At 40.4% G+C, this 24629-nt stretch overlaps 1 protein-coding gene across 1 annotated transcript in view; it reads right to left on the bottom strand.

The window, feature by feature from the left end:
* Window positions 1-24629, bottom strand: part of LOC144800466 (vitamin D3 hydroxylase-associated protein-like) — a 504232-nt gene that overhangs the window by 436653 nt on the left and 42950 nt on the right. The window contains exon 2 of the mRNA XM_078671682.1: window positions 1732-1845. Within this exon, the coding sequence (XP_078527808.1) occupies window positions 1732-1845 (114 nt within the window). The remainder of the gene's footprint in view (window positions 1-1731; window positions 1846-24629) is intronic.

Here is a 24629-nt window from a genome sequence, read left to right as displayed (position 1 = left end):
TTGTTTGAAGAAGAGTTAATTCTTCAATTCGGAACTTTGTCCTGATTTAGGAGGGTGTCTCGGGTATAACTAGGTATTGGTCCATGCCTCAGCATCAGATTCAGATGAGATTCAGCAGCAGATTTCCGAGTAGATTCATGAAGAGACTCTAACACAGACTCAGATGCACATTCCTCTTTAGGCTAGCAGAGGTTTAGAACTTTGCGTTCTAAGCTTTATCTCATTGTGCGGCTACATGCTATGTGACACTTTACTTTAGAAAACGTCTACAGAAGTTTTCATGCTGACAACTTTCTTTACTATATGGATCTTTATTAGGGCTGGGTGTAGTTCGCGAAGTAGCGCTATGCGTAGCTACGCAAAGTGCACTTCGCACTACGCAAACTACACATAGTACTACATGAACTGCGTAGTACCCTGTTCGCTCTGTGCAAGATGCCGTTTTCAATGATTGCACAGTGCGGACAAGCATCCGGCACTGTGCAATCATTGAAAACGTCATCTTTCACAGTGCGAGCTTTAGTTTTCTGCCGCTCAAGGAGATTTTTACTCCAGTGGCAGCTTTCTCAACGCGGACTGGTAGTTTCTCATCGCAAGCGGTCGCGAGCCTACGCAACCACTCGCAATGAGAAACCAGACCTCCCCGGGTTGAGAATCTCAGCGGGATGTTTATTTTCCAAGCTCGCGATCGGCAACTTGATGTTGCTGATCGCGAACAAGGAAAAAGTTTTGCCAGGATGTCATTTTGCTTGCTCGTGGTCACCAACTTGACGTTGAGGACCACGAGCAAGCTAAAAATGACCGCTGCACAACGCTATGCACGTTCGCATTATGCTACGTGCAGTTTGCGTAGTGCGAAGTTACGCAAACTTCGCAAACTACGCGAGCGTAGCGTAGTGCTTTGCCCAGGATTAATCTTTATGCGATTCAGTTCAGTATTTTTCTATGCAGAAGTTTGAGACCTAAATGCATTATTGACAGGAAGATCGGAATTTTCAATCTCCTCCTCATGCTGTGTTTGTACTGATCTGTACGATTGCAACTGAGATTCTCATTTGTAATTTGTTATTGAGAATTAAGTTTGTTCATAGAGCTGGAAGTCCTTTGATAATTTTGCATGGTTATGCGATGTTCCTGAGATTGATTTCTATTATGTTGGCTTTGAATTTGTAATAAGTCTATACTTAACCTGATTTCCAACTCAGAGATTTATGGTGTAGCCAAATGAGTTGCACTGTAATTGTGATCTTGAACTGATACCTAACTCTTTTATCCCTCGAGCTCCCTAAAAAGATCAGCCCAGAGGGGACGAGAAAAAGGCCCAAATTCCCTCTTCTAAAGCAGCAAGAAGGAGATCATTGCCGAAGGGGTGGTTCTAAGGTATTTGAGATGTGTGGGCTAGTCAGGAGAAACTAGTTAAACACCATATTCAATGTGGGTCCTGTGATCTCTGCCTGCTATTCCAAACACTGTGAATGAGGCTCTGTTGTGCTAATGATTATGCCAGGGTGATGAATGTGTGACCCAAAAGGAGACCATACAGACAATTTTCGAAATGAGTCAATTCATGCTTTGTTTAACCCCAGTAAAGTTGCCATATATATTTTGGTGCATCATGACTCTTAATAGTAGACAGGATCTCTGTGTTCCCTTGGTGCTCATACTGGAGTTACTGAAGCACTAAACATGATCACAACCCTTGATGCAACAACAAGATTTCATTTCTTTTACCTTCCACATGTAGGCGCAAAGGGCACTCTCTGGGGAGATTGAACCATCCTTTAGCTGTGCAGTTAGCTCCATGAGAGACAAGGAGAGGATCTCGTCCATATTCATTCCTTCTTGCTGAAAACAAAAATGTTAAAAAACAATGTATGTTAACTCGTCTCCCAGAGACTCAAAACCAAAGTTAATCTCTAAACAAACCCACACTCCATGCACAGAAAATGAAAGTAAGTGTAAGCAAAGTGTAAGTGTATTTATTTAATAGGATCATGCAGTGAATTATATTACAATATATCCCAAAACCCAAGCAGACTTCATCGAACAATGTAACATTCTAGAATTCGAATTGTTGGTGACTGAAAGTCAGGAGCGTAGCTTCAAAGGGATTGTTTAGGTGTTACACCCCCCTAATAAATGTGTGTTCTAATAATAAAGTTGGGTGCAGGTGCTTTCAGTCGGGTAAGGTTAAGTGTCTGTCGGATTTCACCAGAACTTTTTATATAAAGACAAAAAGACGCACACACTCTCTCCTCTGCTTTGAACTTCTTCAAAAATGTTGATTATTTTACCAAATATTGTGTTTTCTCACACTTAGCACCCCTGCAAATCTGCATTTGTCTCCCTTTCCACTGCCTCTTAGCCACGTTCATGCTCCCATCTTGTCGAATAATTTATTTTAACATTATACGCCAGCATGATTGTTGGAAAATCTAAAATCCAGTGGATACCCTTTAAAGACAGGTCTACAATCATACATTTCTGACGGAACAAATACAATGAAATGAAGCACCACACGATTGATTTGTTTGGCTCCAGAGGAAACATATTGTATTTCAGCACTTAGACTGTGGTAATTTGTTGTCACTTTTAGTTTGGTTTACATGTTTGTGCACCTGTTTGATGTGACCAGGCACAGAGTGTTGTGTCAAAAACAGACGAATAATATGGAACTATGGGGCATATTACCAAGCAATAGCGATAATTATCGCTATTGCTTGGTTAGAGAGAAAGTTTTACCGCTAAGCTGCGGCGATTTTTACCGCAGATAAACCTTGGTATTACCAAGGTTTATCGCAAATGCGATAAAAAACGGCCGCAATGCATGAATATCGCTGAAAAGTCAGCGATATTCATGCATTACCGAGCTAATGCTCTTAGCCATGTTATCCACCTCCCATTGGATAACATGGCTAAGAACTGCTCAGGGGCAGGTGTTAGCTTTTGGAGATATTAGCGCTTAGCGAGAATATCTCCAAAAGTTGGTAATAGGAGATAGCGATGTTAGCGACTGTTTCCAGTCGCTAACATCTTGGCACGCCCACTTTGCATGAGGGGGGGGGGATTTAAACAGGCAATGAGGGGAAATTAATTATTTATTTAATTTTCTCTCTTGGTTGTCTGTCAAATCCCCCCTCCTCCCCCCCCCCAAAAAAATGGCCCCAACGCTCTTACAAGCATGGGCCGAGGCTCGGATCTATCACTGCTGGCAAGTGACTCAAGGATAACATGATATTAACACAGCATGTACTGGTACTGAAGTCAAAATCTAGACACCCTTCTTCCTTATTGGCTACTCCTGCAGGGGACCTATAGAAACAGGTAATCGGAAAGTGACCTTGACCCAAGATCTCTGTGCACAAAAGGGGGCGCAGCCCTCATGTGTCACATCTGTAAATCATGATCAAGACAATAATATACCCCTTTGGGACTCCTTTATGATTATATTCTTTTATATTTTGTAAATCGTGTTTAGTATTTGTATATGTATAACAAATCCTACACAACAGATATATGAATGTTATCATTGTACATAATTGAAGATTATGGATTCTTTTTTACCTTCCGCCTTTTCTAGTGGGAGAGACTTATAAGATTGTATGTCTTCACAGATTATTGGTTTCCTCACTTTTGGTGTATATCTATTTTCCCCCTCTTCTTTCTGATATTGTGTTGTTTTTTGTCTGGCTCTAACACTTGGTCTTATCTGTGCTTTATGGACGGACTACCTTTAGGATGATAGAAAGTATAAACTTACAATTGCACGAATTACGGTGCTTTTTTGGAAAGCTTTTAGCTCCCCTTACTCAATTTCCCAACACCTTGCATCTTATTCTGGGCATTACAAGATGTCGGATGTTTGGAGCTAGATCCCGCTCTGATACTGCAAAACGTTTGAATGGCTCTAATACTTGGTTTCACTTATGCTTTGGTGACGGACCACTCTTATGACAATAGAATTTATAACTAATGACTGCACGATTTACGGTGCCTTTTTGAGATAACCTTTAACTTTCCTTATTGAAATTCCCAATACTTTGTGTGTTATTTTTGACATTACAAGATGTCGGAGGTTTGTAGCTAGATACCGTTTGGTCCTACCTCTAGGTCTGATGTCGCGTGTTTTGGACGTTTTATACAGCTTGAACAACATGGCGCGGTAGCTGCACGCCGGTTTACATTGGGGAACTTGTCTCTGTTGATCTCTGTACTCGGAGGTACGTGGGGCCGCTTTATAATTGAATTTTAAACTACTTGCGCTACAATAGTTATTTGGCAAGTGCATTTAGTATATAAATTTGGCTAACGACCCTATGATATGGGTATATTTTTTTCTTCTTGGCTTTTGGCCCGTCTCTAGATTTATTAACAGTTTAAGGAACGCTGTCGTCTTATATTTTCTTTGGTAATTAACTGTGCATACGATGGTTTTAACTATCGCCTCGGAAGCAGTACTTTGCCGACGTTTAGCTTTGAGGGGGAACTATTTAACCTAGCTTACGTTATATTTGACTTCTAGGTAACCTTCCTATCGGGAAAATATTGAGCTACTTAGTCCCTGGATATTTGGGACAAGAACTGCTTTTTTTGTGTTTGGACGGACAGGACACCTTTGAAATTGACTAAATACGCCATATGTTGCATGTCTAAGTAAGTGCAGCATTTTATTTATACATATGATCTGTTGGTGTTTATCGAATTGCCCTTTTCTTCGTGCCTCTTTGATATTGGAAGGGTCATCCAATATGTTTTTGTATGCAGTTTTGTTGCAGATTGTGAATTGAGAGTTATTATCTCTGGATTTCTACATTACAGCTTCATGAAATTTCCAGGGTGAGCCCATCCCTTTTAGTCAGTTCACTTTTATTTTAGTTTATTTTACACGGGGTGTGGTGACTATCCCTTGCCCTCCGAACAATCTCTGGTTATATCACGTTATGTAAATCTATGTGAAACACGATTCCTTATTCATAACAACATCACTTGTGTCACTGGTCACGCAATGGTCTTGTCATTCACGGTGTCTGCTTTTGACTTTTTATATCTGGACGCGCTATCTGTCCTTGCACAGACTGTTTTCCTTTCTCTTGGTCCATTTATCTTTCTCTTTTCGGGAATGTTCGAAATGGGTCTAACTGAATTTTTGAATTAATTTTTGCATAAAAACTTTCACCTGCCTGGTTGGCTTGTCAATGAAATGTTCTCAAAACAACTTTGAGATACTTTTTGTGAACTTTGTAACCCTGGTGGTGTATTAAGTAATGGAGTTTTCTCAAGACTACTTGGAGATACTCTTAGTGAAATTTGTGTGTGGTGTAACCTTATAAATAATTTGTATTTTAGGGTTTGAACGAAAGCCACTTTGCTTACTTAATGTGAATAGCAAGTGTTTTTTTTTTTTTTTTTTTGATTCTTGACAACCTCTCTTGAGTGGAATGTAATTATGTATATTTATTGTAATATTTACAGCCCTGACGAAGTCATTTGGTTTTGATGACCTTGACGAAACACGTGTTGGCAGCGGTTGTTTTTGTACGTGTGAAGATTGGATTAACTCTACTAAAAGATCAAAGAAGAATAAAACGGAAAAACTCACAAAAATTGGGACTTGATATCTTGATTGAACTACTTTTCTTTAGCTCAGGATCTAATGTTCATGGTTTAAATTGTACAAACGTGGCCCCTTTGGAGTCACACTTTGTCTGATCCTGGTTGGGTGACCAGTATCTGATCCTTTTGGAGCTTACCAAATAGTGTTTTGCATTAATAATTTTTTCTTTCCAGCGCAAACTTTCCCCACTCACCCGTTCTCCTTTGTGTTGTACTGTTATTTTGGGGCTGCTGCAGGAAAGAATTAGGACTTTTGTGCCTTATATACTTTGACAATGTGTTCTCGTAACGACCGTAGCAAAGTGGCGAGCGATCTTTTTATGAGTCTGAATGCTGGAACCTCTGTAAACAGAGCAGTGGCTCTGGGTGCATCCAGACCCACTGATGGTCTTAAATCTAAATTTATCAGGTTGGAGCGCCTGAAAAAGCAAGAGATCAGTAAATGGTGGGATGGAGCTACATTGAAAGAATACCAAAGATTGGATAGGGTCCCACGTGGTCTTAGATCACAGTTGTTTCCCACATACGATGATCTGGAGGAGGACCTCCTCCTGATCTGGGAAAAGGAACTCACTGGTAATTCCATGAGATTGATGAACCTACTCATTGAAAATTGTGAGAGAAAGGTGACCAAAATTATACAGGAAGTAGACATCTTAGAAAAAGAAATAGCGGACTTACAGAAGGCGGAAGGAACTAAGAAAAACTATGATATCTTGAATGACATCCTGAATAAATATGAGGATGACATCAAACAGAGGAAGGCTCGTAAACTGAAACGGGACGAACAAGACTATACTATGGGCAGGGTTTTTACCTTCGCTAAAAAATTTGACACTCTGGTCATGAATGATACACTTAACAAGAACAGTAAGACTGTGTCGACTAGTAGTATTAACACTATTTCTTCCAGTAGTGTCTCTATTAGTGGGGATGAAGGAACTAATAACACTAATGCAGAACAACAGAATGGAGTAGTACCATCCACCTCCTCCTCCTCTTCCTCTTTTTTAAAGGAGGTCCAACGTATAAAATTGGGCAATTCGAAACAGCGGGATCCAAGGGGAGAGGGCGTAGTAGGCCCAAGAGAGGTAAAAGGGGTGGCCGGAAACTCAAGCGTAAGAACCCAATATCAGACCAGATCATGGCAGGCCAATCAGGGGAGGTAGACTGTACCAATGATATTCAGATAATGAACTTAACAGATACAGATTTGTCACAAGAAACAATTTCAGCACTCAAGAAGGGACTTAATTTTTGCCCTACGGATGTTTGCAATGTAATTGATGTAAAAATTGATGTGTACAAATTTGTCAGACAACTGAAGATTAAAAAATTCTTTGCAACAACAGGTGTGAAAACTGATCGATCTTGTAATCAAGTGTGGGGGGACTTATCGATTCATGATGTAGAAGCAACAAGATTACTGCTGTCTATTACCGAAAACGAGAATGATCCTGTCACTCTACAACGGGTATTGCAGGAACTTGATTACTGTACTAACTACAGTGAGGATAGTGGTCTAAAAAATAAATCAAAATGGACCCCGAAATTGGCTAGCAATAACAATATCGATGCATTTTACAAGATCGTATTACAGGAACTGAACCTTTTAGAGAAAAAGATAAGGACATCTAAAACCTCGCCCTATTTGAACAACCTCACAATGGGTGAGAGAAAAGCACTAAAAACGTTGGCAGCAGATCCCTCCCTTGTGGTTAAGGAGGCTGACAAGGGGGGAAACGTTGTAATAATGCATAAATCTAACTATGACAACGAAATTATGAGCCAATTAAATAATCAAGCTTGGTATACTGAATTACCCTCCAATCCAATTTTTGGAATTGTAACCAAAGTTAACGACCTTTTAAAAGCCTGCCATCAAGAAACCATCCTATCTGATAATGAGTATAAATATCTAACAGTGGACCGTCCACGTTTCCCGTGCCTATACACCTTACCGAAGGTGCACAAGGATACTACCAGTCCCCCCGGAAGACCAATAGTATCTGGCATTGGGGGGCCCACTGAAAAATTATCTGAATTCGTTGATATCTTTCTAAGACCGCATGTTACTAGCCTTGCCTCTTATATTAAAGATACGAAAGATGTTTTAAATGTTTTTAATGACTATAATTGGGAACCAGAAATGTTGATGGTCACTATGGATGTTTCACAACTGTATACCAACATCACACATGACAAGGGCATCCTGGGATTGGAATATTTCTTATTCAAGAGACCAGTTGAGTTACTTGACCATACAAATATGCTTTTGGCAATGTCTAAAATGATCTTGGAGAACAATGTTTTCCTCTTCAATGACAGATGGTACCGCCAAAAATGCGGGGTGGCCATGGGTTCCAGATTTGCGCCGTCCTTTGCCTGCCTCTATATGGGGTGGATGGAGACGACGCATATCTGGGGCCCTGGTGGTGCAGAATGGCATGACTGTATCAACTATTATGGAAGATACATCGATGATCTTTTATTTATTTGGACAGGTGGTGTGACTCAACTTCTAAGATTTTTTGAGTATATGAATAGTAACCAGTTTAACATGACCTTTACCATGAACTACAGTTGTTCTGAAATTACATTTCTGGACCTTAAGTTTTATGTACATAATGGCAAACTGTGTAGTACACTATTTAGAAAAGAAACCGCATGTAACGCTGTGTTGCATGGCAGTAGTGCACACCCTAAGTCACAAATCAACTCTATTCCCTTTGGCGAATTCTACAGAGCTCGCCGTAACTGTAGTGAGGACACTGATTTTACACTATGTGCTGATGACATAGAGAATAGATTTTTGTCTAGAGGTTACGGTAAAACTATCATTAGTAGAGCTAAAAACAGGGCAATGAAACTTAAAAGAAATGTAACCCTTCGTACTAAATCTAAGGAAACTGGAACCAAAAATCCGATTAGATTTGTGACCAATTATAGCTTATGGTCTACACACATCTATGGAATTTTAAAGAAATATTGGTTCATGTTAATTTCAGACCCTGTACTAAAAGAGCATATAATGGCTCATCCATCTATCACCTTTCGTAGGGGTACCACGATTGGAAATATGATCAGCCCCAGTTACCCCAAAAATGTTCACAAACTATCCTGGTTACACTCTCACAATAAGGGCTCTTATAGATGTGGGAACTGTAGCATGTGCAGGATGTCACTACATGGGTTAAAACACTTTAACTACAATGACTCAGGTACCTACCATATAAAAACCCACATTGATTGCACTACAACTTATGTTATATACGCTATACTATGCAAATGTGGTAAAGTTTATATTGGTAGCACCATTAGACGACTAAAAGATCGAGTTAGTGAACACTTTAGGGGCTTGAAAAATAGGGACAGCAGAGTCCCTATAGCTGCTCATGCCATGGACTGCCCGTTTCAAACAGAACACCTAACTATGTCTTTTCATGGTATAGAGACCATGCCCACTGATGTAAGGGGTGGAAACCGTGAACTCAAACTCAGGCAACAAGAAGCACGTTGGATAATGCGGGTTCATGCGGTGGAACGGGGTCTAAATTTTGAGGATGAACTACAGTTCTTTTTGGTGTAATTCTTTGTGCTAACTGAAATTTTGAATCGCCTCCAGAAACCTATACATCTAACTATGGACTATTGGATGAACTATGAAAAAGGATGATGTGTGTAGTTTGTAGATCTCATGGGCAAGTATATGGAATAATATACCCCTTTGGGACTCCTTTATGATTATATTCTTTTATATTTTGTAAATCGTGTTTAGTATTTGTATATGTATAACAAATCCTACACAACAGATATATGAATGTTATCATTGTACATAATTGAAGATTATGGATTCTTTTTTACCTTCCGCCTTTTCTAGTGGGAGAGACTTATAAGATTGTATGTCTTCACAGATTATTGGTTTCCTCACTTTTGGTGTATATCTATTTTCCCCCTCTTCTTTCTGATATTGTGTTGTTTTTTGTCTGGCTCTAACACTTGGTCTTATCTGTGCTTTATGGACGGACTACCTTTAGGATGATAGAAAGTATAAACTTACAATTGCACGAATTACGGTGCTTTTTTGGAAAGCTTTTAGCTCCCCTTACTCAATTTCCCAACACCTTGCATCTTATTCTGGGCATTACAAGATGTCGGATGTTTGGAGCTAGATCCCGCTCTGATACTGCAAAACGTTTGAATGGCTCTAATACTTGGTTTCACTTATGCTTTGGTGACGGACCACTCTTATGACAATAGAATTTATAACTAATGACTGCACGATTTACGGTGCCTTTTTGAGATAACCTTTAACTTTCCTTATTGAAATTCCCAATACTTTGTGTGTTATTTTTGACATTACAAGATGTCGGAGGTTTGTAGCTAGATACCGTTTGGTCCTACCTCTAGGTCTGATGTCGCGTGTTTTGGACGTTTTATACAGCTTGAACAACATGGCGCGGTAGCTGCACGCCGGTTTACATTGGGGAACTTGTCTCTTTTGATCTCTGTACTCGGAGGTACGTGGGGCCGCTTTATAATTGAATTTTAAACTACTTGCGCTACAATAGTTATTTGGCAAGTGCATTTAGTATATAAATTTGGCTAACGACCCTATGATATGGGTATATTTTTTTCTTCTTGGCTTTTGGCCCGTCTCTAGATTTATTAACAGTTTAAGGAACGCTGTCGTCTTATATTTTCTTTGGTAATTAACTGTGCATACGATGGTTTTAACTATCGCCTCGGAAGCAGTACTTTGCCGACGTTTAGCTTTGAGGGGGAACTATTTTAACCTAGCTTACGTTATATTTGACTTCTAGGTAACCTTCCTATCGGGAAAATATTGAGCTACTTAGTCCCTGGATATTTGGGACAAGAACTGCTTTTTTTGTGTTTGGACGGACAGGACACCTTTGAAATTGACTAAATACGCCATATGTTGCATGTCTAAGTAAGTGCAGCATTTTATTTATACATATGATCTGTTGGTGTTTATCGAATTGCCCTTTTCTTCGTGCCTCTTTGATATTGGAAGGGTCATCCAATATGTTTTTGTATGCAGTTTTGTTGCAGATTGTGAATTGAGAGTTATTATCTCTGGATTTCTACATTACAGCTTCATGAAATTTCCAGGGTGAGCCCATCCCTTTTAGTCAGTTCACTTTTATTTTAGTTTATTTTACACGGGGTGTGGTGACTATCCCTTGCCCTCCGAACAATCTCTGGTTATATCACGTTATGTAAATCTATGTGAAACACGATTCCTTATTCATAACAACATCACTTGTGTCACTGGTCACGCAATGGTCTTGTCATTCACGGTGTCTGCTTTTGACTTTTTATATCTGGACGCGCTATCTGTCCTTGCACAGACTGTTTTCCTTTCTCTTGGTCCATTTATCTTTCTCTTTTCGGGAATGTTCGAAATGGGTCTAACTGAATTTTTGAATTAATTTTTGCATAAAAACTTTCACCTGCCTGGTTGGCTTGTCAATGAAATGTTCTCAAAACAACTTTGAGATACTTTTTGTGAACTTTGTAACCCTGGTGGTGTATTAAGTAATGGAGTTTTCTCAAGACTACTTGGAGATACTCTTAGTGAAATTTGTGTGTGGTGTAACCTTATAAATAATTTGTATTTTAGGGTTTGAACGAAAGCCACTTTGCTTACTTAATGTGAATAGCAAGTGTTTTTTTTTTTTTTTTTGATTCTTGACAACCTCTCTTGAGTGGAATGTAATTATGTATATTTATTGTAATATTTACAGCCCTGACGAAGTCATTTGGTTTTGATGACCTTGACGAAACACGTGTTGGCAGCGGTTGTTTTTGTACGTGTGAAGATTGGATTAACTCTACTAAAAGATCAAAGAAGAATAAAACGGAAAAACTCACAAAAATTGGGACTTGATATCTTGATTGAACTACTTTTCTTTAGCTCAGGATCTAATGTTCATGGTTTAAATTGTACAAACGTGGCCCCTTTGGAGTCACACTTTGTCTGATCCTGGTTGGGTGACCAGTATCTGATCCTTTTGGAGCTTACCAAATAGTGTTTTGCATTAATAATTTTTTCTTTCCAGCGCAAACTTTCCCCACTCACCCGTTCTCCTTTGTGTTGTATGATCAAGACAGACACTGCCTCTAAGGCATCAAGGATAATCTTCCAGTGGAGGGTTCTCTTTCGAGTCCAACTGTCTATAAGAAGAATGTTTGACACATTTGTTACTCAATTCCTGTTCAACTAAGACACATTCTGGCACATAATCTACCTTCCTTGCTTCATGTTAACCAATGTCCCATTCAGTTCAATGACTGTGAGTGGGTTGATTACAATGGGCAACCAAACATATCCTCAAGGATCACAGTTTTTCCCTATGACACAGTCGTCAACTTTTATGGGCGATGTAAAACATTTTTTGCTAGTGTGAATGATTTGCTAGCTGGCATATTGCCGTCAGGTTTCCATGATCCTGAAGAACCATGTATAGTGAGGCAGGGATAATGTGACTAATGACTTGGCCTCCCAAGGAGGGCTATCATGTGGAAGACCTAGAGAAATGTAGTAGAGGATCCTACTATCGTCTGCTTGTATGTACTGAAACACCACAGCAGCCTTGTATGTGATCAAAAACCTAACATATATTCTCTGTCAGGATCCAGTTGATTCATACCAAATTTTCCATTTCGATAAGCTCCAACTGCTACTCTTTGTCACCAGTTTTTCATGAGTAATTTCAAACATTTTATTTACTAGCAACATTCTTCAATAACTTTGACTAGTATTCCTAAAGCCGCAGGAATGAGGCCAACACTTCTTCATTCTGAGGAGCCAATGCTTTTATATTAGTATTTACCAATCAATGCCAAGGTTTATCACCTCCTAAAGTTACTGCAAATGAAGATACTGGACTCAGTACCGAGAAGTTTAAATTTCTCTTTTATGTTAGTATTCCCTCCTTCAAGAGCTCCTAGCGCCTAATGCGATATTTCAAAATATTATGTGTGCTTGCCAAATAAATATAATAATAATAAAAATCCACATTTGTAAAGCGCAGACAATCACCCGTAAGGGTCTCTAGGCGCTGAGGGCCGCCGGGAAGATTAAGCAAGCTATTGCCCAGAGTCACATGGTGCTGGGCTAATCTGCCGCGGCTCTTGGGATCGAACCGTGATCCCCAGATTCCAACGTCAGTCGCCCTGGCCGCGGCACCACACCTCTCCAAATATCCCAAAATTGCCACCCTGAATCATGCAAGATAGCAACTTCTTTTCTCTGAGCTCCCAGCAATGCAAAGTATTTATTTATTCGTTTTTGCATTTGGAAGCTTTTCCTCTCTTTTGCCAGAGTTGAGTATTTCTTTTGTATCTCTCTATGGCAAGTAAACCTTCATTTTAGTCCTGCATTAATAATTATATCCCAGAATCAGAATTATAATTATAACAAAGTCTCCCTTCTTATCCAACCATTGTTTGATATAAAAACGAATAGAGGACTACAATTAATGCTCCCTTACTAACCTACATTCATTTCACTTGGTCCGATAGCAAGAGAGCATTCATCATAGTTCTGTTTTTGGTTCTATGTGTAGAGTAGACCAAAGAAGCTGCCAATATATTCCTGCTTCTGTTTCTTTGTTACAGAAACAAAAGTAAGACTTTATTAATGGTTCTATTCTCTTGTGAATGCAATTTCACATAGAAAAAAACAACAGAGGGCAATAATTAAGGGCCCCTCACTGTACAACAATAGTCTTGCTTTTGTTTCTAAGTGAAATAAAGAAGGAACAGCAGGGAAGCCTTCTTTATAGTCCTGTTTTCATTTCAATATCGTTGGAACGTAACTAGACCTTTTATCAAGGCTCCTTCACTAGTTAACTTATTGGCAATGGCTCAATGGCTTTCCAGAACTAAAAATCTGTAGACAGCGAACATGTTGATGGTGCAAAATCTAATACGAAGGCTTAATTGCAGATGGTGGTGCCGGTAAGTGGCAGCCTTCTCAGAATATGGATCAGCTATGAGCTGTGTAGCTGGTAAAATACTTTCACTATGAGAGCAGTGATATGGCAAGTGAGTACCGTAGGTTTTGTGTCTTGTTGTTCCTACTGGACATAACACATTGTAGGATGCTGCCCATTTCAGAATCATCTTTTCTTGTTGACTATTAGTAAACTGTTTGGATTAGGATGGTATAATAACCATCCATTGTTTTCGCAGGAGAAATCGTCTTAAGTGGACTTGCATTGTGGAAGAAAAAACAGTTGTCTTTCTAAGTATAGTTTAGTACTTTTTTTTCCCTTTAGGATGTCAAAAGTGCTTTAATGTGCTAATACATTCTAAAGTCATTTGGAATGCCTGTGTTAGCCTGCATTGGCACAATAATTCCAGACTAGTTGGCTTTACCTGTGCTTAGTTGAATTGCCTTAATGATTTTTGTGGTTTATGTTATCAGATGTCTTTCTCAGAAGCTGAGTATTACACATCTTCCTGCTAAGATCCTAAAGCTGGCCCTGGTAGCCAAGGAGACAGGAACCCACATTGATCCGGACAATTTAGCATGTTGATCCCAAGGCACTGTGTGCCTATTAGGTAAAGCTAATTGTGCTATATCTGCAGAGGGGTAAAAATAATTGCAGATGAGTATTGACCCTAAATTGGTAGATCTTGCTTCAGCTGAGGTGAGTCCCTTTGTTGAAAGCCTTCTAATTGGCATCAAATTCGTCAGATATTGGTGAGTTTTTCTGCTTCTTTACAGCCTTGGACAACACCAAAACACAAGATAAGAGACATCAAGAAAGAGCTGAGATCAGTGCTGAGCAGACAGACGGTTACGCTATTTTGGTCACGAGGACAGTACGTCTTTTAGCCTAATTTATTCAGTCAATATTCCTGGGTCCTCTACATTACAATGCATTACAATGGCTCAAGATTGAACACCTGAGAAAAGGTTTAACTTATATGGATCTGGTTCTTGTTAGAAATTGGGGTCTCTCGTTGGCAGTGGTATACACCCTATCCAAGTAGAGACCCTTCCATCTAGTCAGGATAAGTAAATTACACACCTAGGTTTGCCTGTGCTCACCCTCTAGTAGCTTGGCACAGACCAGTCAGCAATGTATTAAGCATTTGTGCACACATACAGTAACACAGTGAAAACACTACAAATGGACACAACACCAGTTTAGAAAAATAAACTATCTTTATCTAAACCAAACAAGACCAAAATGACAAAAATCCAACATACAGATATGAAAATATAATTTTTTTAATGTAAAAACAGTTCTGTCCATAGGAAACTATGGATGCATAATTTTTTAGCACAAAGTACCTTGGATGTGTTAAAATTACATGACAAAAACAGACACAAGGAAGGTGATGCATCGGTTCCTTACTTGCAGGGAAGGCTATGCATTGGTTCCTTACTTGCAGGGAAGGTTATGTGTTGGTTTCTTGCTCCAGGGGAGGTGATTCGTTGGTTCCTTGTTGGTTCCTTACTGAAGAGCAGGGGATGCGTTGGTTTCTTACTACAAGGGGAGGCGATGCGTTGGTTTCTAACTGAAAGCCCAGCATCAATGTAGATTTGGCACAAAGGTGTGATGCGTGAACAAATCCAGGTGCTACAGGTTGAGACAGCAGTGATCCAGGAGCTACCTCGATTTCAGCAGCCTCAGACAGGTGATGCCCTGATTTCTCCAGGTGCACAGCAGGGCCTGCATCGGAGTCGGAGCAGGAGTTTCGGACTTCGGAGACACAGTGCTTAGGACTCTGTCTGCGGCAGTTTCCTCGGCCTCTGACAGGCACTGCGTTAATATTTTCAGCCGCACCACAGTAATATGTGTGTTTTTCAACTGCACTGTAGTTTATAGTGGGGAAAACAGCACTGGAAGGGAGATGTGTGGATTTCAGCAACAGGAGCAGCAAAACAAAACCTCCAAGGGCCCAGAACTGGAATTGGCACCCAACGGCAGGTCAGAACTACCTGCAGTGGAGTTCAAGGATCCTGCAGGTGAAGTCTTTGTAGCCCTGAGACTTCTTAACAGGAGGCAAGCTCTTTATCAAGCCCTTGGAGAATCCTCTCAAGCAGGATACACAGCAAGCCCATTCTTTGTCCTCTCCAGCAGAAGCAGCAACTGCACGCCAACCGAGCAAAGGAACACATAGCTCTTGGCAGAGGTTCCTTTTAGTCCAGAAGTGTTCTAAAAGTTTGGAGTTTTAGATCTAATACTAATACCAATTTTTACCTTTGAAGTCTTTGTAAGAAAGTCTCTGTCGCTTAGTAAAAACAGTTCTGTCCTCCCTGCTCCAGCCATACTACATGGGGTGGAGACAGCTTTGTGAATGACAGCCACAGCCTATTCAGGTGTTAATGACAACTCCTCCCACCACACTAGCCCAGGAAGACTCATCAGCATATGTAGGGCACACTCGACTCCCTTTGTGTGAGTGTCTGGAGTGATGGCACAAACAGCCCCTGTTAGACTAACCCAGACGTTGATTCCACAAGCAGGCAGAAGCACACAGAATGGTAAAGCAAGAAAATGCCCACTTTCTAATACTGGAATTTTCAAACACACAATTTAAAACCCATCTTCACCAAAAGAGATATTTTTAAATGCTGAGTTCAGGGAACTTAAACTCCAAATTTCTATCTCTTCCCAATTGAAAGTTACACTTGTAAACTGTTACAAGGAAGCTCCAACGATAACCTATGGGAGAGACAGCTTTTCAATAGTGAAAGACTAAATTGGCAGTATTTCACTATCAGTATATGTAAAACACTCCAGTACATGTCCTACCTTTCACATACACTGCACCCTGCCCAGGGGCCAACCTTGGGCCTACCTTAGGGGTGAATTACATGTAATAAAATGGAATGTTAGGGCCTGGCAAGAGGATGCACTTGCCAGGTCAACATTGTAGTTTAAAACTTCAGCCCGCAGACACTACAGTGGCAGGTCTGAGACACAGTTGAAAGGCTACTTGTGTGGGTTGCAATTGATTTACATGCCCTGAGCACACTCAGTGCACTTTACTAGGGACTTAACAGTAATTTAAATATGCCAATCATGGAGAATCAATCATAATCACAATTTACACAGGGAGCACTTACACCTTATCACTGATCAGCAGTGGTAAAGCACCCAGAGCACCTAAACCAGCAAAAACGAAGTCCAGCACACAGTCAAAAATATAGGAAATAGAGGCGAAAAGACAGGGGGAACCAGACAAAGGATACCAGGTCTTACAGTTCCCCTTTCCTATGAAGCCAAGGTTGAGCTTGAGTGGTAGAAGAGCCACATGGAAGCTTGGAGTGGCAGAACCCTTTTTGGCCCCTATTTGACATAGTAATAGAGCCATGCACTAGCTGATGGATTTCGAGTGTGCTATGTGGTGGATTCTCCACTGGAGACAGGTGGTCTCAGATGGAGTTAGACCTTCATATTAACTGCTTAGAGTTGTTGCAAGGCCCTTAGGCCTTAAAGGACATCTAACACATTAAAATAATTGTTGCATACAGCTGAAGTTAAACAATATTTCAGTGGTCAAATACATAAAACAAACTAGGCAGCACTAGATAAAAGATGTTGGCAGAGTTAGCCAAACGTTTTTGTACTTCTGGCTGGCCAATAGGATCACAGTTATTGCAGAATATATCCAGCATCAAACCATTGTGGTAGCAGACTGGAACTCCAAATTTTTTATGGAAGCCGGTGACTGGCACTGCACCGGCCTGTGTTTCTGGCCATCCAGGAAGCTCTTGGACCTATTTGCATTCAGACTGAACAGACAATGGGAGGAACTATTCAGTTGGAGGCCAGGCCCATTAGCGAAGGCGATTGCAATGGATGCCTTTCTACAGGATTGGTCCACAGGCTTGAACTACACATTTCTCTCATTTGGAATCATTGCACAAGTTTCAACTGGCAGATCTATTGTGATCACCCCAAATTTGAAGATGCAACCGTAATTTCCGGTACTGCTGGAAATGACTTGGGACTTCCTGATAACACTGCCAATGTTTCTGGAGAATCTGAAAGGTCCAGTAAGCGAACTACATGTGATGGTGGTACAGGGCCAATTGTATCTCATGGCTTAGGAAATGTCAGGCAACAATCGCAAATGCCAGGGATTTTAAGACCGTCTGCAAGCTACATCAAGCACGCCTGGGCACCTCCCAGTCACAAGTGGTATAGGTCAGCATAGAAGTATTGGGTGGGTTGGTGTCTGGAACGGGATCTGGATCCAATGAAAGCAGATATAACAGCGATCATTTGTTGTTCAAGAAAGCAGAAGAAGGCTTTGCTTACAGGTCAGTAAATCATTTTCAATCTTCAGTTTTGTCAGGATATAAGCTCAGATATTAATCCAGTTGGAATGCATGCTGTTTCTTATCAGTTACTTAAAGGGATCAGAATATGCACTCCGCCTAAACCAAGATAGGGTAGCATGAGGAATGTGAATGTGGTGCAGCGATTGTTTGAGAGTTGGCCAGCTATTAATCATTTGTCGAGGAAACAATTATCTGCAGAATTGGCTAAGCTTCTCTGTTTGTTATCCTGCAGGAGAGCATCAGATGTCAAACCTCTGACCCTAGCAGGTAAGGTATACTCCCCTGAATGGGTGACCATTTCCATTATGAGACAAAGACCTTTTAGAGATGTGTAGAGTACCCTACGTTCCTTTACAATGGGAAACTGTGCCTTGTCAGATGCCGAAGGTGTACGAAGAATGCTGCGGACAGAATCAGTCCGTTTTCAATGGACAGTTACTGATTGCATTGCTCAAACCAGTCTATTCAACAACTCTTGCTAGATGAGTCAGACAAGTGATGGCTGGATCTGGTATTGATGTTCTGCTCTTCAGACCACATTCTGCCAGAAGTGCCATGGTCTCAAAAGCTTGTGGCTTAGGATCCATGATAGAGGGACTATGAAAAGTTGATTGACTGGTCTTCAAAGTTTTAACAGTTTTAATATAAAGCTATTGCTAATGTAGTGTCAGTGGTGGTGATTTTGGTCAGTTTTGATCAAGCATACTCTAAGCCTCCTGTCCTGACATAGAATACAAATAATTCTATCGTTTATGACAAGAATTTTCAGTTTTATTACCTATAGGGAGGCAAGGATTATCCACCTAATTTGTATACAGGTTTGATGCATTATGCATATTTGTATGTTCTTTCATAATATTGATTATGCATAACGTGTTTCTATATAATTCCACTTGTATTGCTTTGCTCTAGAGTATACTGGTGTTGTTTACCCACCCATAATTTCAAAATGTACGATGTAAAAATAGGACCATCTGTGTTATTTACCTTGTATGTATGGATCAAAAGCAAGAGTGATTTTCAAATCAAAGATCAGAAGGCTCCAGGAGCAGCATAGAGGTCTATGATCACAAGACCGATCGAATTTTGGCCGTTGAACTGATGGTTATTGGACATTATTGAGAATTGATAATGTCTGGCAAAGAAAGAGGCAGCAAGATGGTGTGTCTCAGTTTTGAGGACTTGTAAGAACAGTGATTGGTGGATGAAGGGATATTAATTTAAGGAAAGTTCATGAGCTACGTAGTCCTTTATTGAAGTTATTTGGCAACTCTTGATTGGCTGCTGTTTTTTGTCAGTAACAAGAGAGCACCATATTCCTTCCCTTTATGTTCTTAATCAAATTGAAGGTCCTTGTTGCAAAAACAAGCACAGTTTTAATTCACCTTGTACATGCCAACTCTAAAGAAAGCACAAACCGCCATAAGAATATGTTACAACCAAGCCACCCCACACAATGAGCGGCTGCTAAGGAGCTAAAACTAACAGGCATTGAATAGGTAAATCGGATCTGCGCTCTAGTTAACATGCACAGTCACTCTGTCATGATACGTCTACTGGACATACTGCTCTGAATCACGTATCCTGGTGAGAGGAAACCCCTCTAAGCCAGTGCCATTAAAGAATAGTGTAGGTTGTTTTCCATTTGCATGCCTCCAGTGTCACATTATTATGTTTAAAAGGGGCAACCAGGCTAGGTTGTGCTAGGAAACACTCGTTGCTAGATAATAAATGTGCACTACAAGCACTCTTATGGTGGAAAATCACATTTGTTGGCCCATCACGTCCTGTATTCAAACTAAGCAAAATGTGGGCAGAGCCAATGCCCTCTTTCTGTAATGCTTCTTCAAGGGTTTTTTTATGTTGATCACATACTGGCCAGCAAATTGTAAAAACTGTGTCAAAATTGTTCTCAGGAAATGCCACTCCAATATGGATCTCAATTAACCCCATGATGCACACTAACCCATCTTTTCAGAGATCAAAAAAGATCTAAAACTCTTATTCCTTCAGAACTATCTCAAAGCATTATTCTTGGAACTAAACTATGTATACTTCCTAACTGATTCTTCTATGTATATGTGTGCGTTACTACTTTTACCTGTTTCAATTCTGTTACTGTGTATGATCCACTTTAAGTGGAATTTGCAATGTTTATCACTATATAACATTATTAGGATATTCGATAAGGTGTTGTCTGTGGTTATTTATGCACACTGTGTTTGTAAGAATTAGATTCTACATAATAAGTTTCACAAAGTTTATACAATAATAGCAGGAGCCCCTCCAGCCGTGGTCCAGCTCCATGAAATCCACAACTGCATCTAACATGCAGCTGTAGAAACCATGAAGGAACCTAGCTGTGAGACTCGTGAGCAGTGCATAATTAAAAGCATTGTGCATGATCAGGCCTGCGATGAGGAATCATCACGAGCAAGATCCCGCATATATGGTACTCTACATCATCTTCCTTTTTATAACAGCAGAAAAAAAAACAATTGACATGATAAAATCATAAACAAATCTTTGAAGCTAACAAGCATAAAAAGATAGGGGCCCATTAGGATGGCGGGCGGATTGCCCCCGCCGTGCCGGAATAGCCACCGCAGCCATGGTGGGGGAGTCCGCCCCCCATCTTCACTAGAATGACCCCCCACCATAATATGATGGCTGGGGGGTCTGCGGCAGACGGAAGACCGTCCACCGCTTTTTCGCTGGTCGAATCGCCAACCGGTGGAAAAAGTGCCTGCATATGGTGGTGTCTGGGAGACATCGCCATCCATATTAGGATGCTGGCGGGCAAAGGCCTTTCCACGGCGGCATTGCCGCCATAAAAAGGTATACGGTCCTTGCATTGGGGGCCCGTTGCGGTACATTGTCTGAATATAATTAAATTACCTTCCACCCTATTCCCCTATAAACCCACGACCCGCTACGGAACTAAAAACGCTAAATTCAAATACAAATAAATTGATAAATTTAATATAATTAAATTACTTCCCACCCTATTCCCCTATAAAGCCAGAGCCCGCTACGGTACTAAAAGCGCAAAATTCAAATAGAAAAAAAATAACTACTAAAAATGTAACACATATATTAAAAATATAAACAATTCTTCTACAAAAAAACACACATCACATATATTTATAAAATATATACTAAAATACATAACAATGATAAAAAATATAATTTTAACAACTATATTTTTGCAAACGATATTAAACACTTCGATATTTTAAAATCAATATTACTTACCTTAAATCGATATTCTTGACCACGATATTCTTGATGTCAATATTTCTGACCCACGATATGTATGCCTCGATATTTGTGCAACTCAATATTTATGACTCGATATTCTGTCTCTGCACTCTAAGGGGTCCATTAGGGGCGGGGGTCCCTTGGGGGGTATTAAGATGTGCCTGTATCTTTACCATTGCGGCGGGCGGTGCTGAATGGTAAAGAAACATGTTGTGCATTTCAAAGCACAACATGGCAGGCACAGCGCGGTGCCTGCCACGTTGTTCTTTGAAATGCGGGGGGGTACCAGAGGTACCCCCCATGTGCACCGCCCACCCCCCGAAGTCCCTGGGGGCCCGCAACGGGCCCCCGCAAGGAGTCTCTGCATGCCTTTCCATGGCGGCATTGCCGCCACAGAAAGGCATTGAAAAATACCCATTCTAATATGGCTGGCGGTGTCTGATAGACACCGCCACCATAATAAACCTTTTCCGCCCCGGTCGCAAGGCGACCGGGGCGGAAAAGCGGCGGATGGTCTTTCAGTCCGCCGCGGTCCCCCCGCCTTAGTAATATGGCGGAGGAAATGGGTGGCGGCCAGGTGGAGGGCGGGCAAGGATGTCGGGCAGATTGCCACCGCCCGCATGGCGGTGGCGATCCGCCCGACATCCTAATGGGCCCCTATATTGTCATCACTGAGAGAGAATGATGGTAACGGGGGCGAATTGCTTGTAGAAGGCATGTTCGAAGAAGCAACATCATTTCCCACATGAAATCAATGACTATCTTCACTCCTCTTGTGCTTGCCAATATGACCACCACCCCCTGCCTTGTAGAAAAACAGCACCCTGCGCAACCTTTTCTATTTTGATTGGATTTGAAAACCTTGAATCTCTCGTCTTCACTCTTTGAGGAAGTTTAAGCAAAACCCAATAGTTCACTTGAAATTCAACGGTTATTGTAGCATGGGACACGTCATAATGAGATGTTTGTTTGGTTTGTGTATGTTTCACTCTCTCTTTGACAAGTACAGAGATAGTGCAAAAATAATGATTATGCTTGGGTAAGGTGTCTCTTAACTAATCTGGAAAGAGTTGTGCTTTTGGGTTTTTCTTCCTTAATAGAGCAAAGGGAGGTCCACCTGTAGTGGAGTTTGGAGTAAGATAATAGTTCCAAACTTTTTCTTAAAGGAAGACTTCAACTTGAGCCCCAAATGCAATTGCTGTTTGTACCCCTTCCTTCAAAAATGTATTATCCCTTTTGGCCAGACTATTTGAAGTTGGGGAATATATGCAACCTTGAGGTGTTTAAAATGTGGTGTTTTGCAGCAAAATCTTCACAAGTGAAACTATTGTCCAAACATGTAATTACTGAAGTAATGTTTGCAATGGGAACAAAGTTACAACATTTAGAACAATAGTCACCTACGATTATCAACAATTTATTTTCAGGTGGGAGCAAGTGAAAAGGACCTGAAAAATCAAGGGAATCTTGTACCACGGTCTTCTGGTAAGGGTACTATATGCAAAGGTGTTTTATGTATGAGCCTGATAATAAACAAGTACTGCAAGATGATATCCATGCAGTAATATGAGAGTCCATTTAGGGCCACCAAAAATATTGTTTGATGTTCTTGGAAGTGGCTCCCACCCCTAAGTGAACAGAATGAACTGCTTTTGAAAAATTAGATCTGATTGGCATTGGAGGAACCACCAAATCATTCCGGCACAGCAGCCCATTAACTATGGACAGTTCACTAGAAACCTGAGAAAAAGGTTTCATGGGTGATGGCAAACATCTATCTTTGGGCCATACTTGAGTGATAAATTTCATTGCTTGATACAAAATATTATCTTCAGCAACAGCAGAAAGCCACTCATCACAGGAAGTTAAGCAATGAGCATTTAAAAGGTCATCGAATCATGCAACCATAGCTTCGATTTCCTCTTATTCACAATCTGTATCATCATCTTGGAAAGGCATTTTCGACAAAAAATCAGCCCTGGTATTCTTGCCTTGGATAAATTCAATTTTGAAATTGCATTAATTTAAGTGGGATAACAATATCACCAGTCTAGAAGAGGCTTTTCCAGATCCATCACCACTAAGGAGATGAATAAGCGGTTTATGATCAGTAAAAAGTGAAAAGTTCATTCCCCAGAGATACGTTTTATATTTCTCAATAGCCCAGGAACATTGTAAAGCCTCTCTTTCAATTGTGCTGTATCATGATTCTGCTCATTTTAGGGACCTAGAAGCAAAGGCCACGGTGTGTTCACAATTATCATAAGACTGTGAAAGTACAGCTCCTATGCCCTTTTGACTGGCATCCACAGTCACCAAAATCTTGCACCGACAGGTAAGCTGATGGTGCATCAGTGATGACATTTTTAACAGATGTAAAAGCATGTTTAGCAACATCATGCCAAATGAAATCAATATTTTTCATTAAAAGATTTCTCTGGGGTTGAACATTGATTAAGTATCTTTGAATACATTTGGGGTAATATTTACTCAACCCCATGAAAGATCTGAAAGCATCCCTGTCTTTAGGAGGGGGGGCATCTTGAATTGCCTTTACCAAACAAAATGTAAGATGCATTCCGGTATCAGATATGCAATGACTCAGATAATCCAATTTTGTCTTACACATTTCACATTTATCCAGTTTGAGAGTAATTCCTACCTAATTAAAGATTTCAAAAACCTTTCTTAAAATGGAGTTGTGCTCCTCTCTAGTTTTTTAAAAGGTCAGGACATCATCTTGATATGCCTGTTTACCTGAGATTCCAGGAAGTATAGAGTCCATGAATTTCTGAAACACACTCGCTGCAGAAGCCAGACCAAAGGGAAGTCTCAGAAATGTATAAGCTCTGAATGGAGTGATAAATGTAGTGAGATCTTGGGATTCTGCAGCGAGAGGAGTCTGATGATAGGCAGAGCGAAGTTTCAATAGGGATAAAATGTTGGCTCCATTAATATTTGAGAGAAAGTCACAAATCTTGGGCAAAGGGTGATAACCAACAAGGATATTTTTATTTAAAGTGCATAAGTCAACACATAACCTAATGGAATTAGCCTTTTTGCAAACTATCACCATGGGACTAACCCATTCAGATGAGTCAGTCTGGGTAATTACCTTATCTCTACCCAAAACGTCCAGCAAGATTTTGAAATCAGCTCTGACAGACAGGGGAACAGGTCTGAGTTTGTGGGACACTGGCATAGCATTTTTTTTCAACTTGATTCTATGTTCAAATTCATCAATTACCCCTATCTTATTTGTGAATATCTCTGGAAAACTTTTACCATTTCTGAGAGTGTGTCATGTTCAGAATCATGTGTGCACGCTAAATTGATATCACAAACCCTGACAGGATTAGGTGAACCGGGAATCAACATTATTCCCAATTTTGCCAAATCTCGCCAGCCTAAAATAAAT

The sequence above is a fragment of the Lissotriton helveticus genome, chromosome 1_2 (assembly GCF_964261635.1).
Source record: "Lissotriton helveticus chromosome 1_2, aLisHel1.1, whole genome shotgun sequence".
Lineage (NCBI taxonomy): Eukaryota > Metazoa > Chordata > Amphibia > Caudata > Salamandridae > Lissotriton > Lissotriton helveticus.
This window is presented reverse-complemented; position numbering and strand designations above follow the sequence as displayed.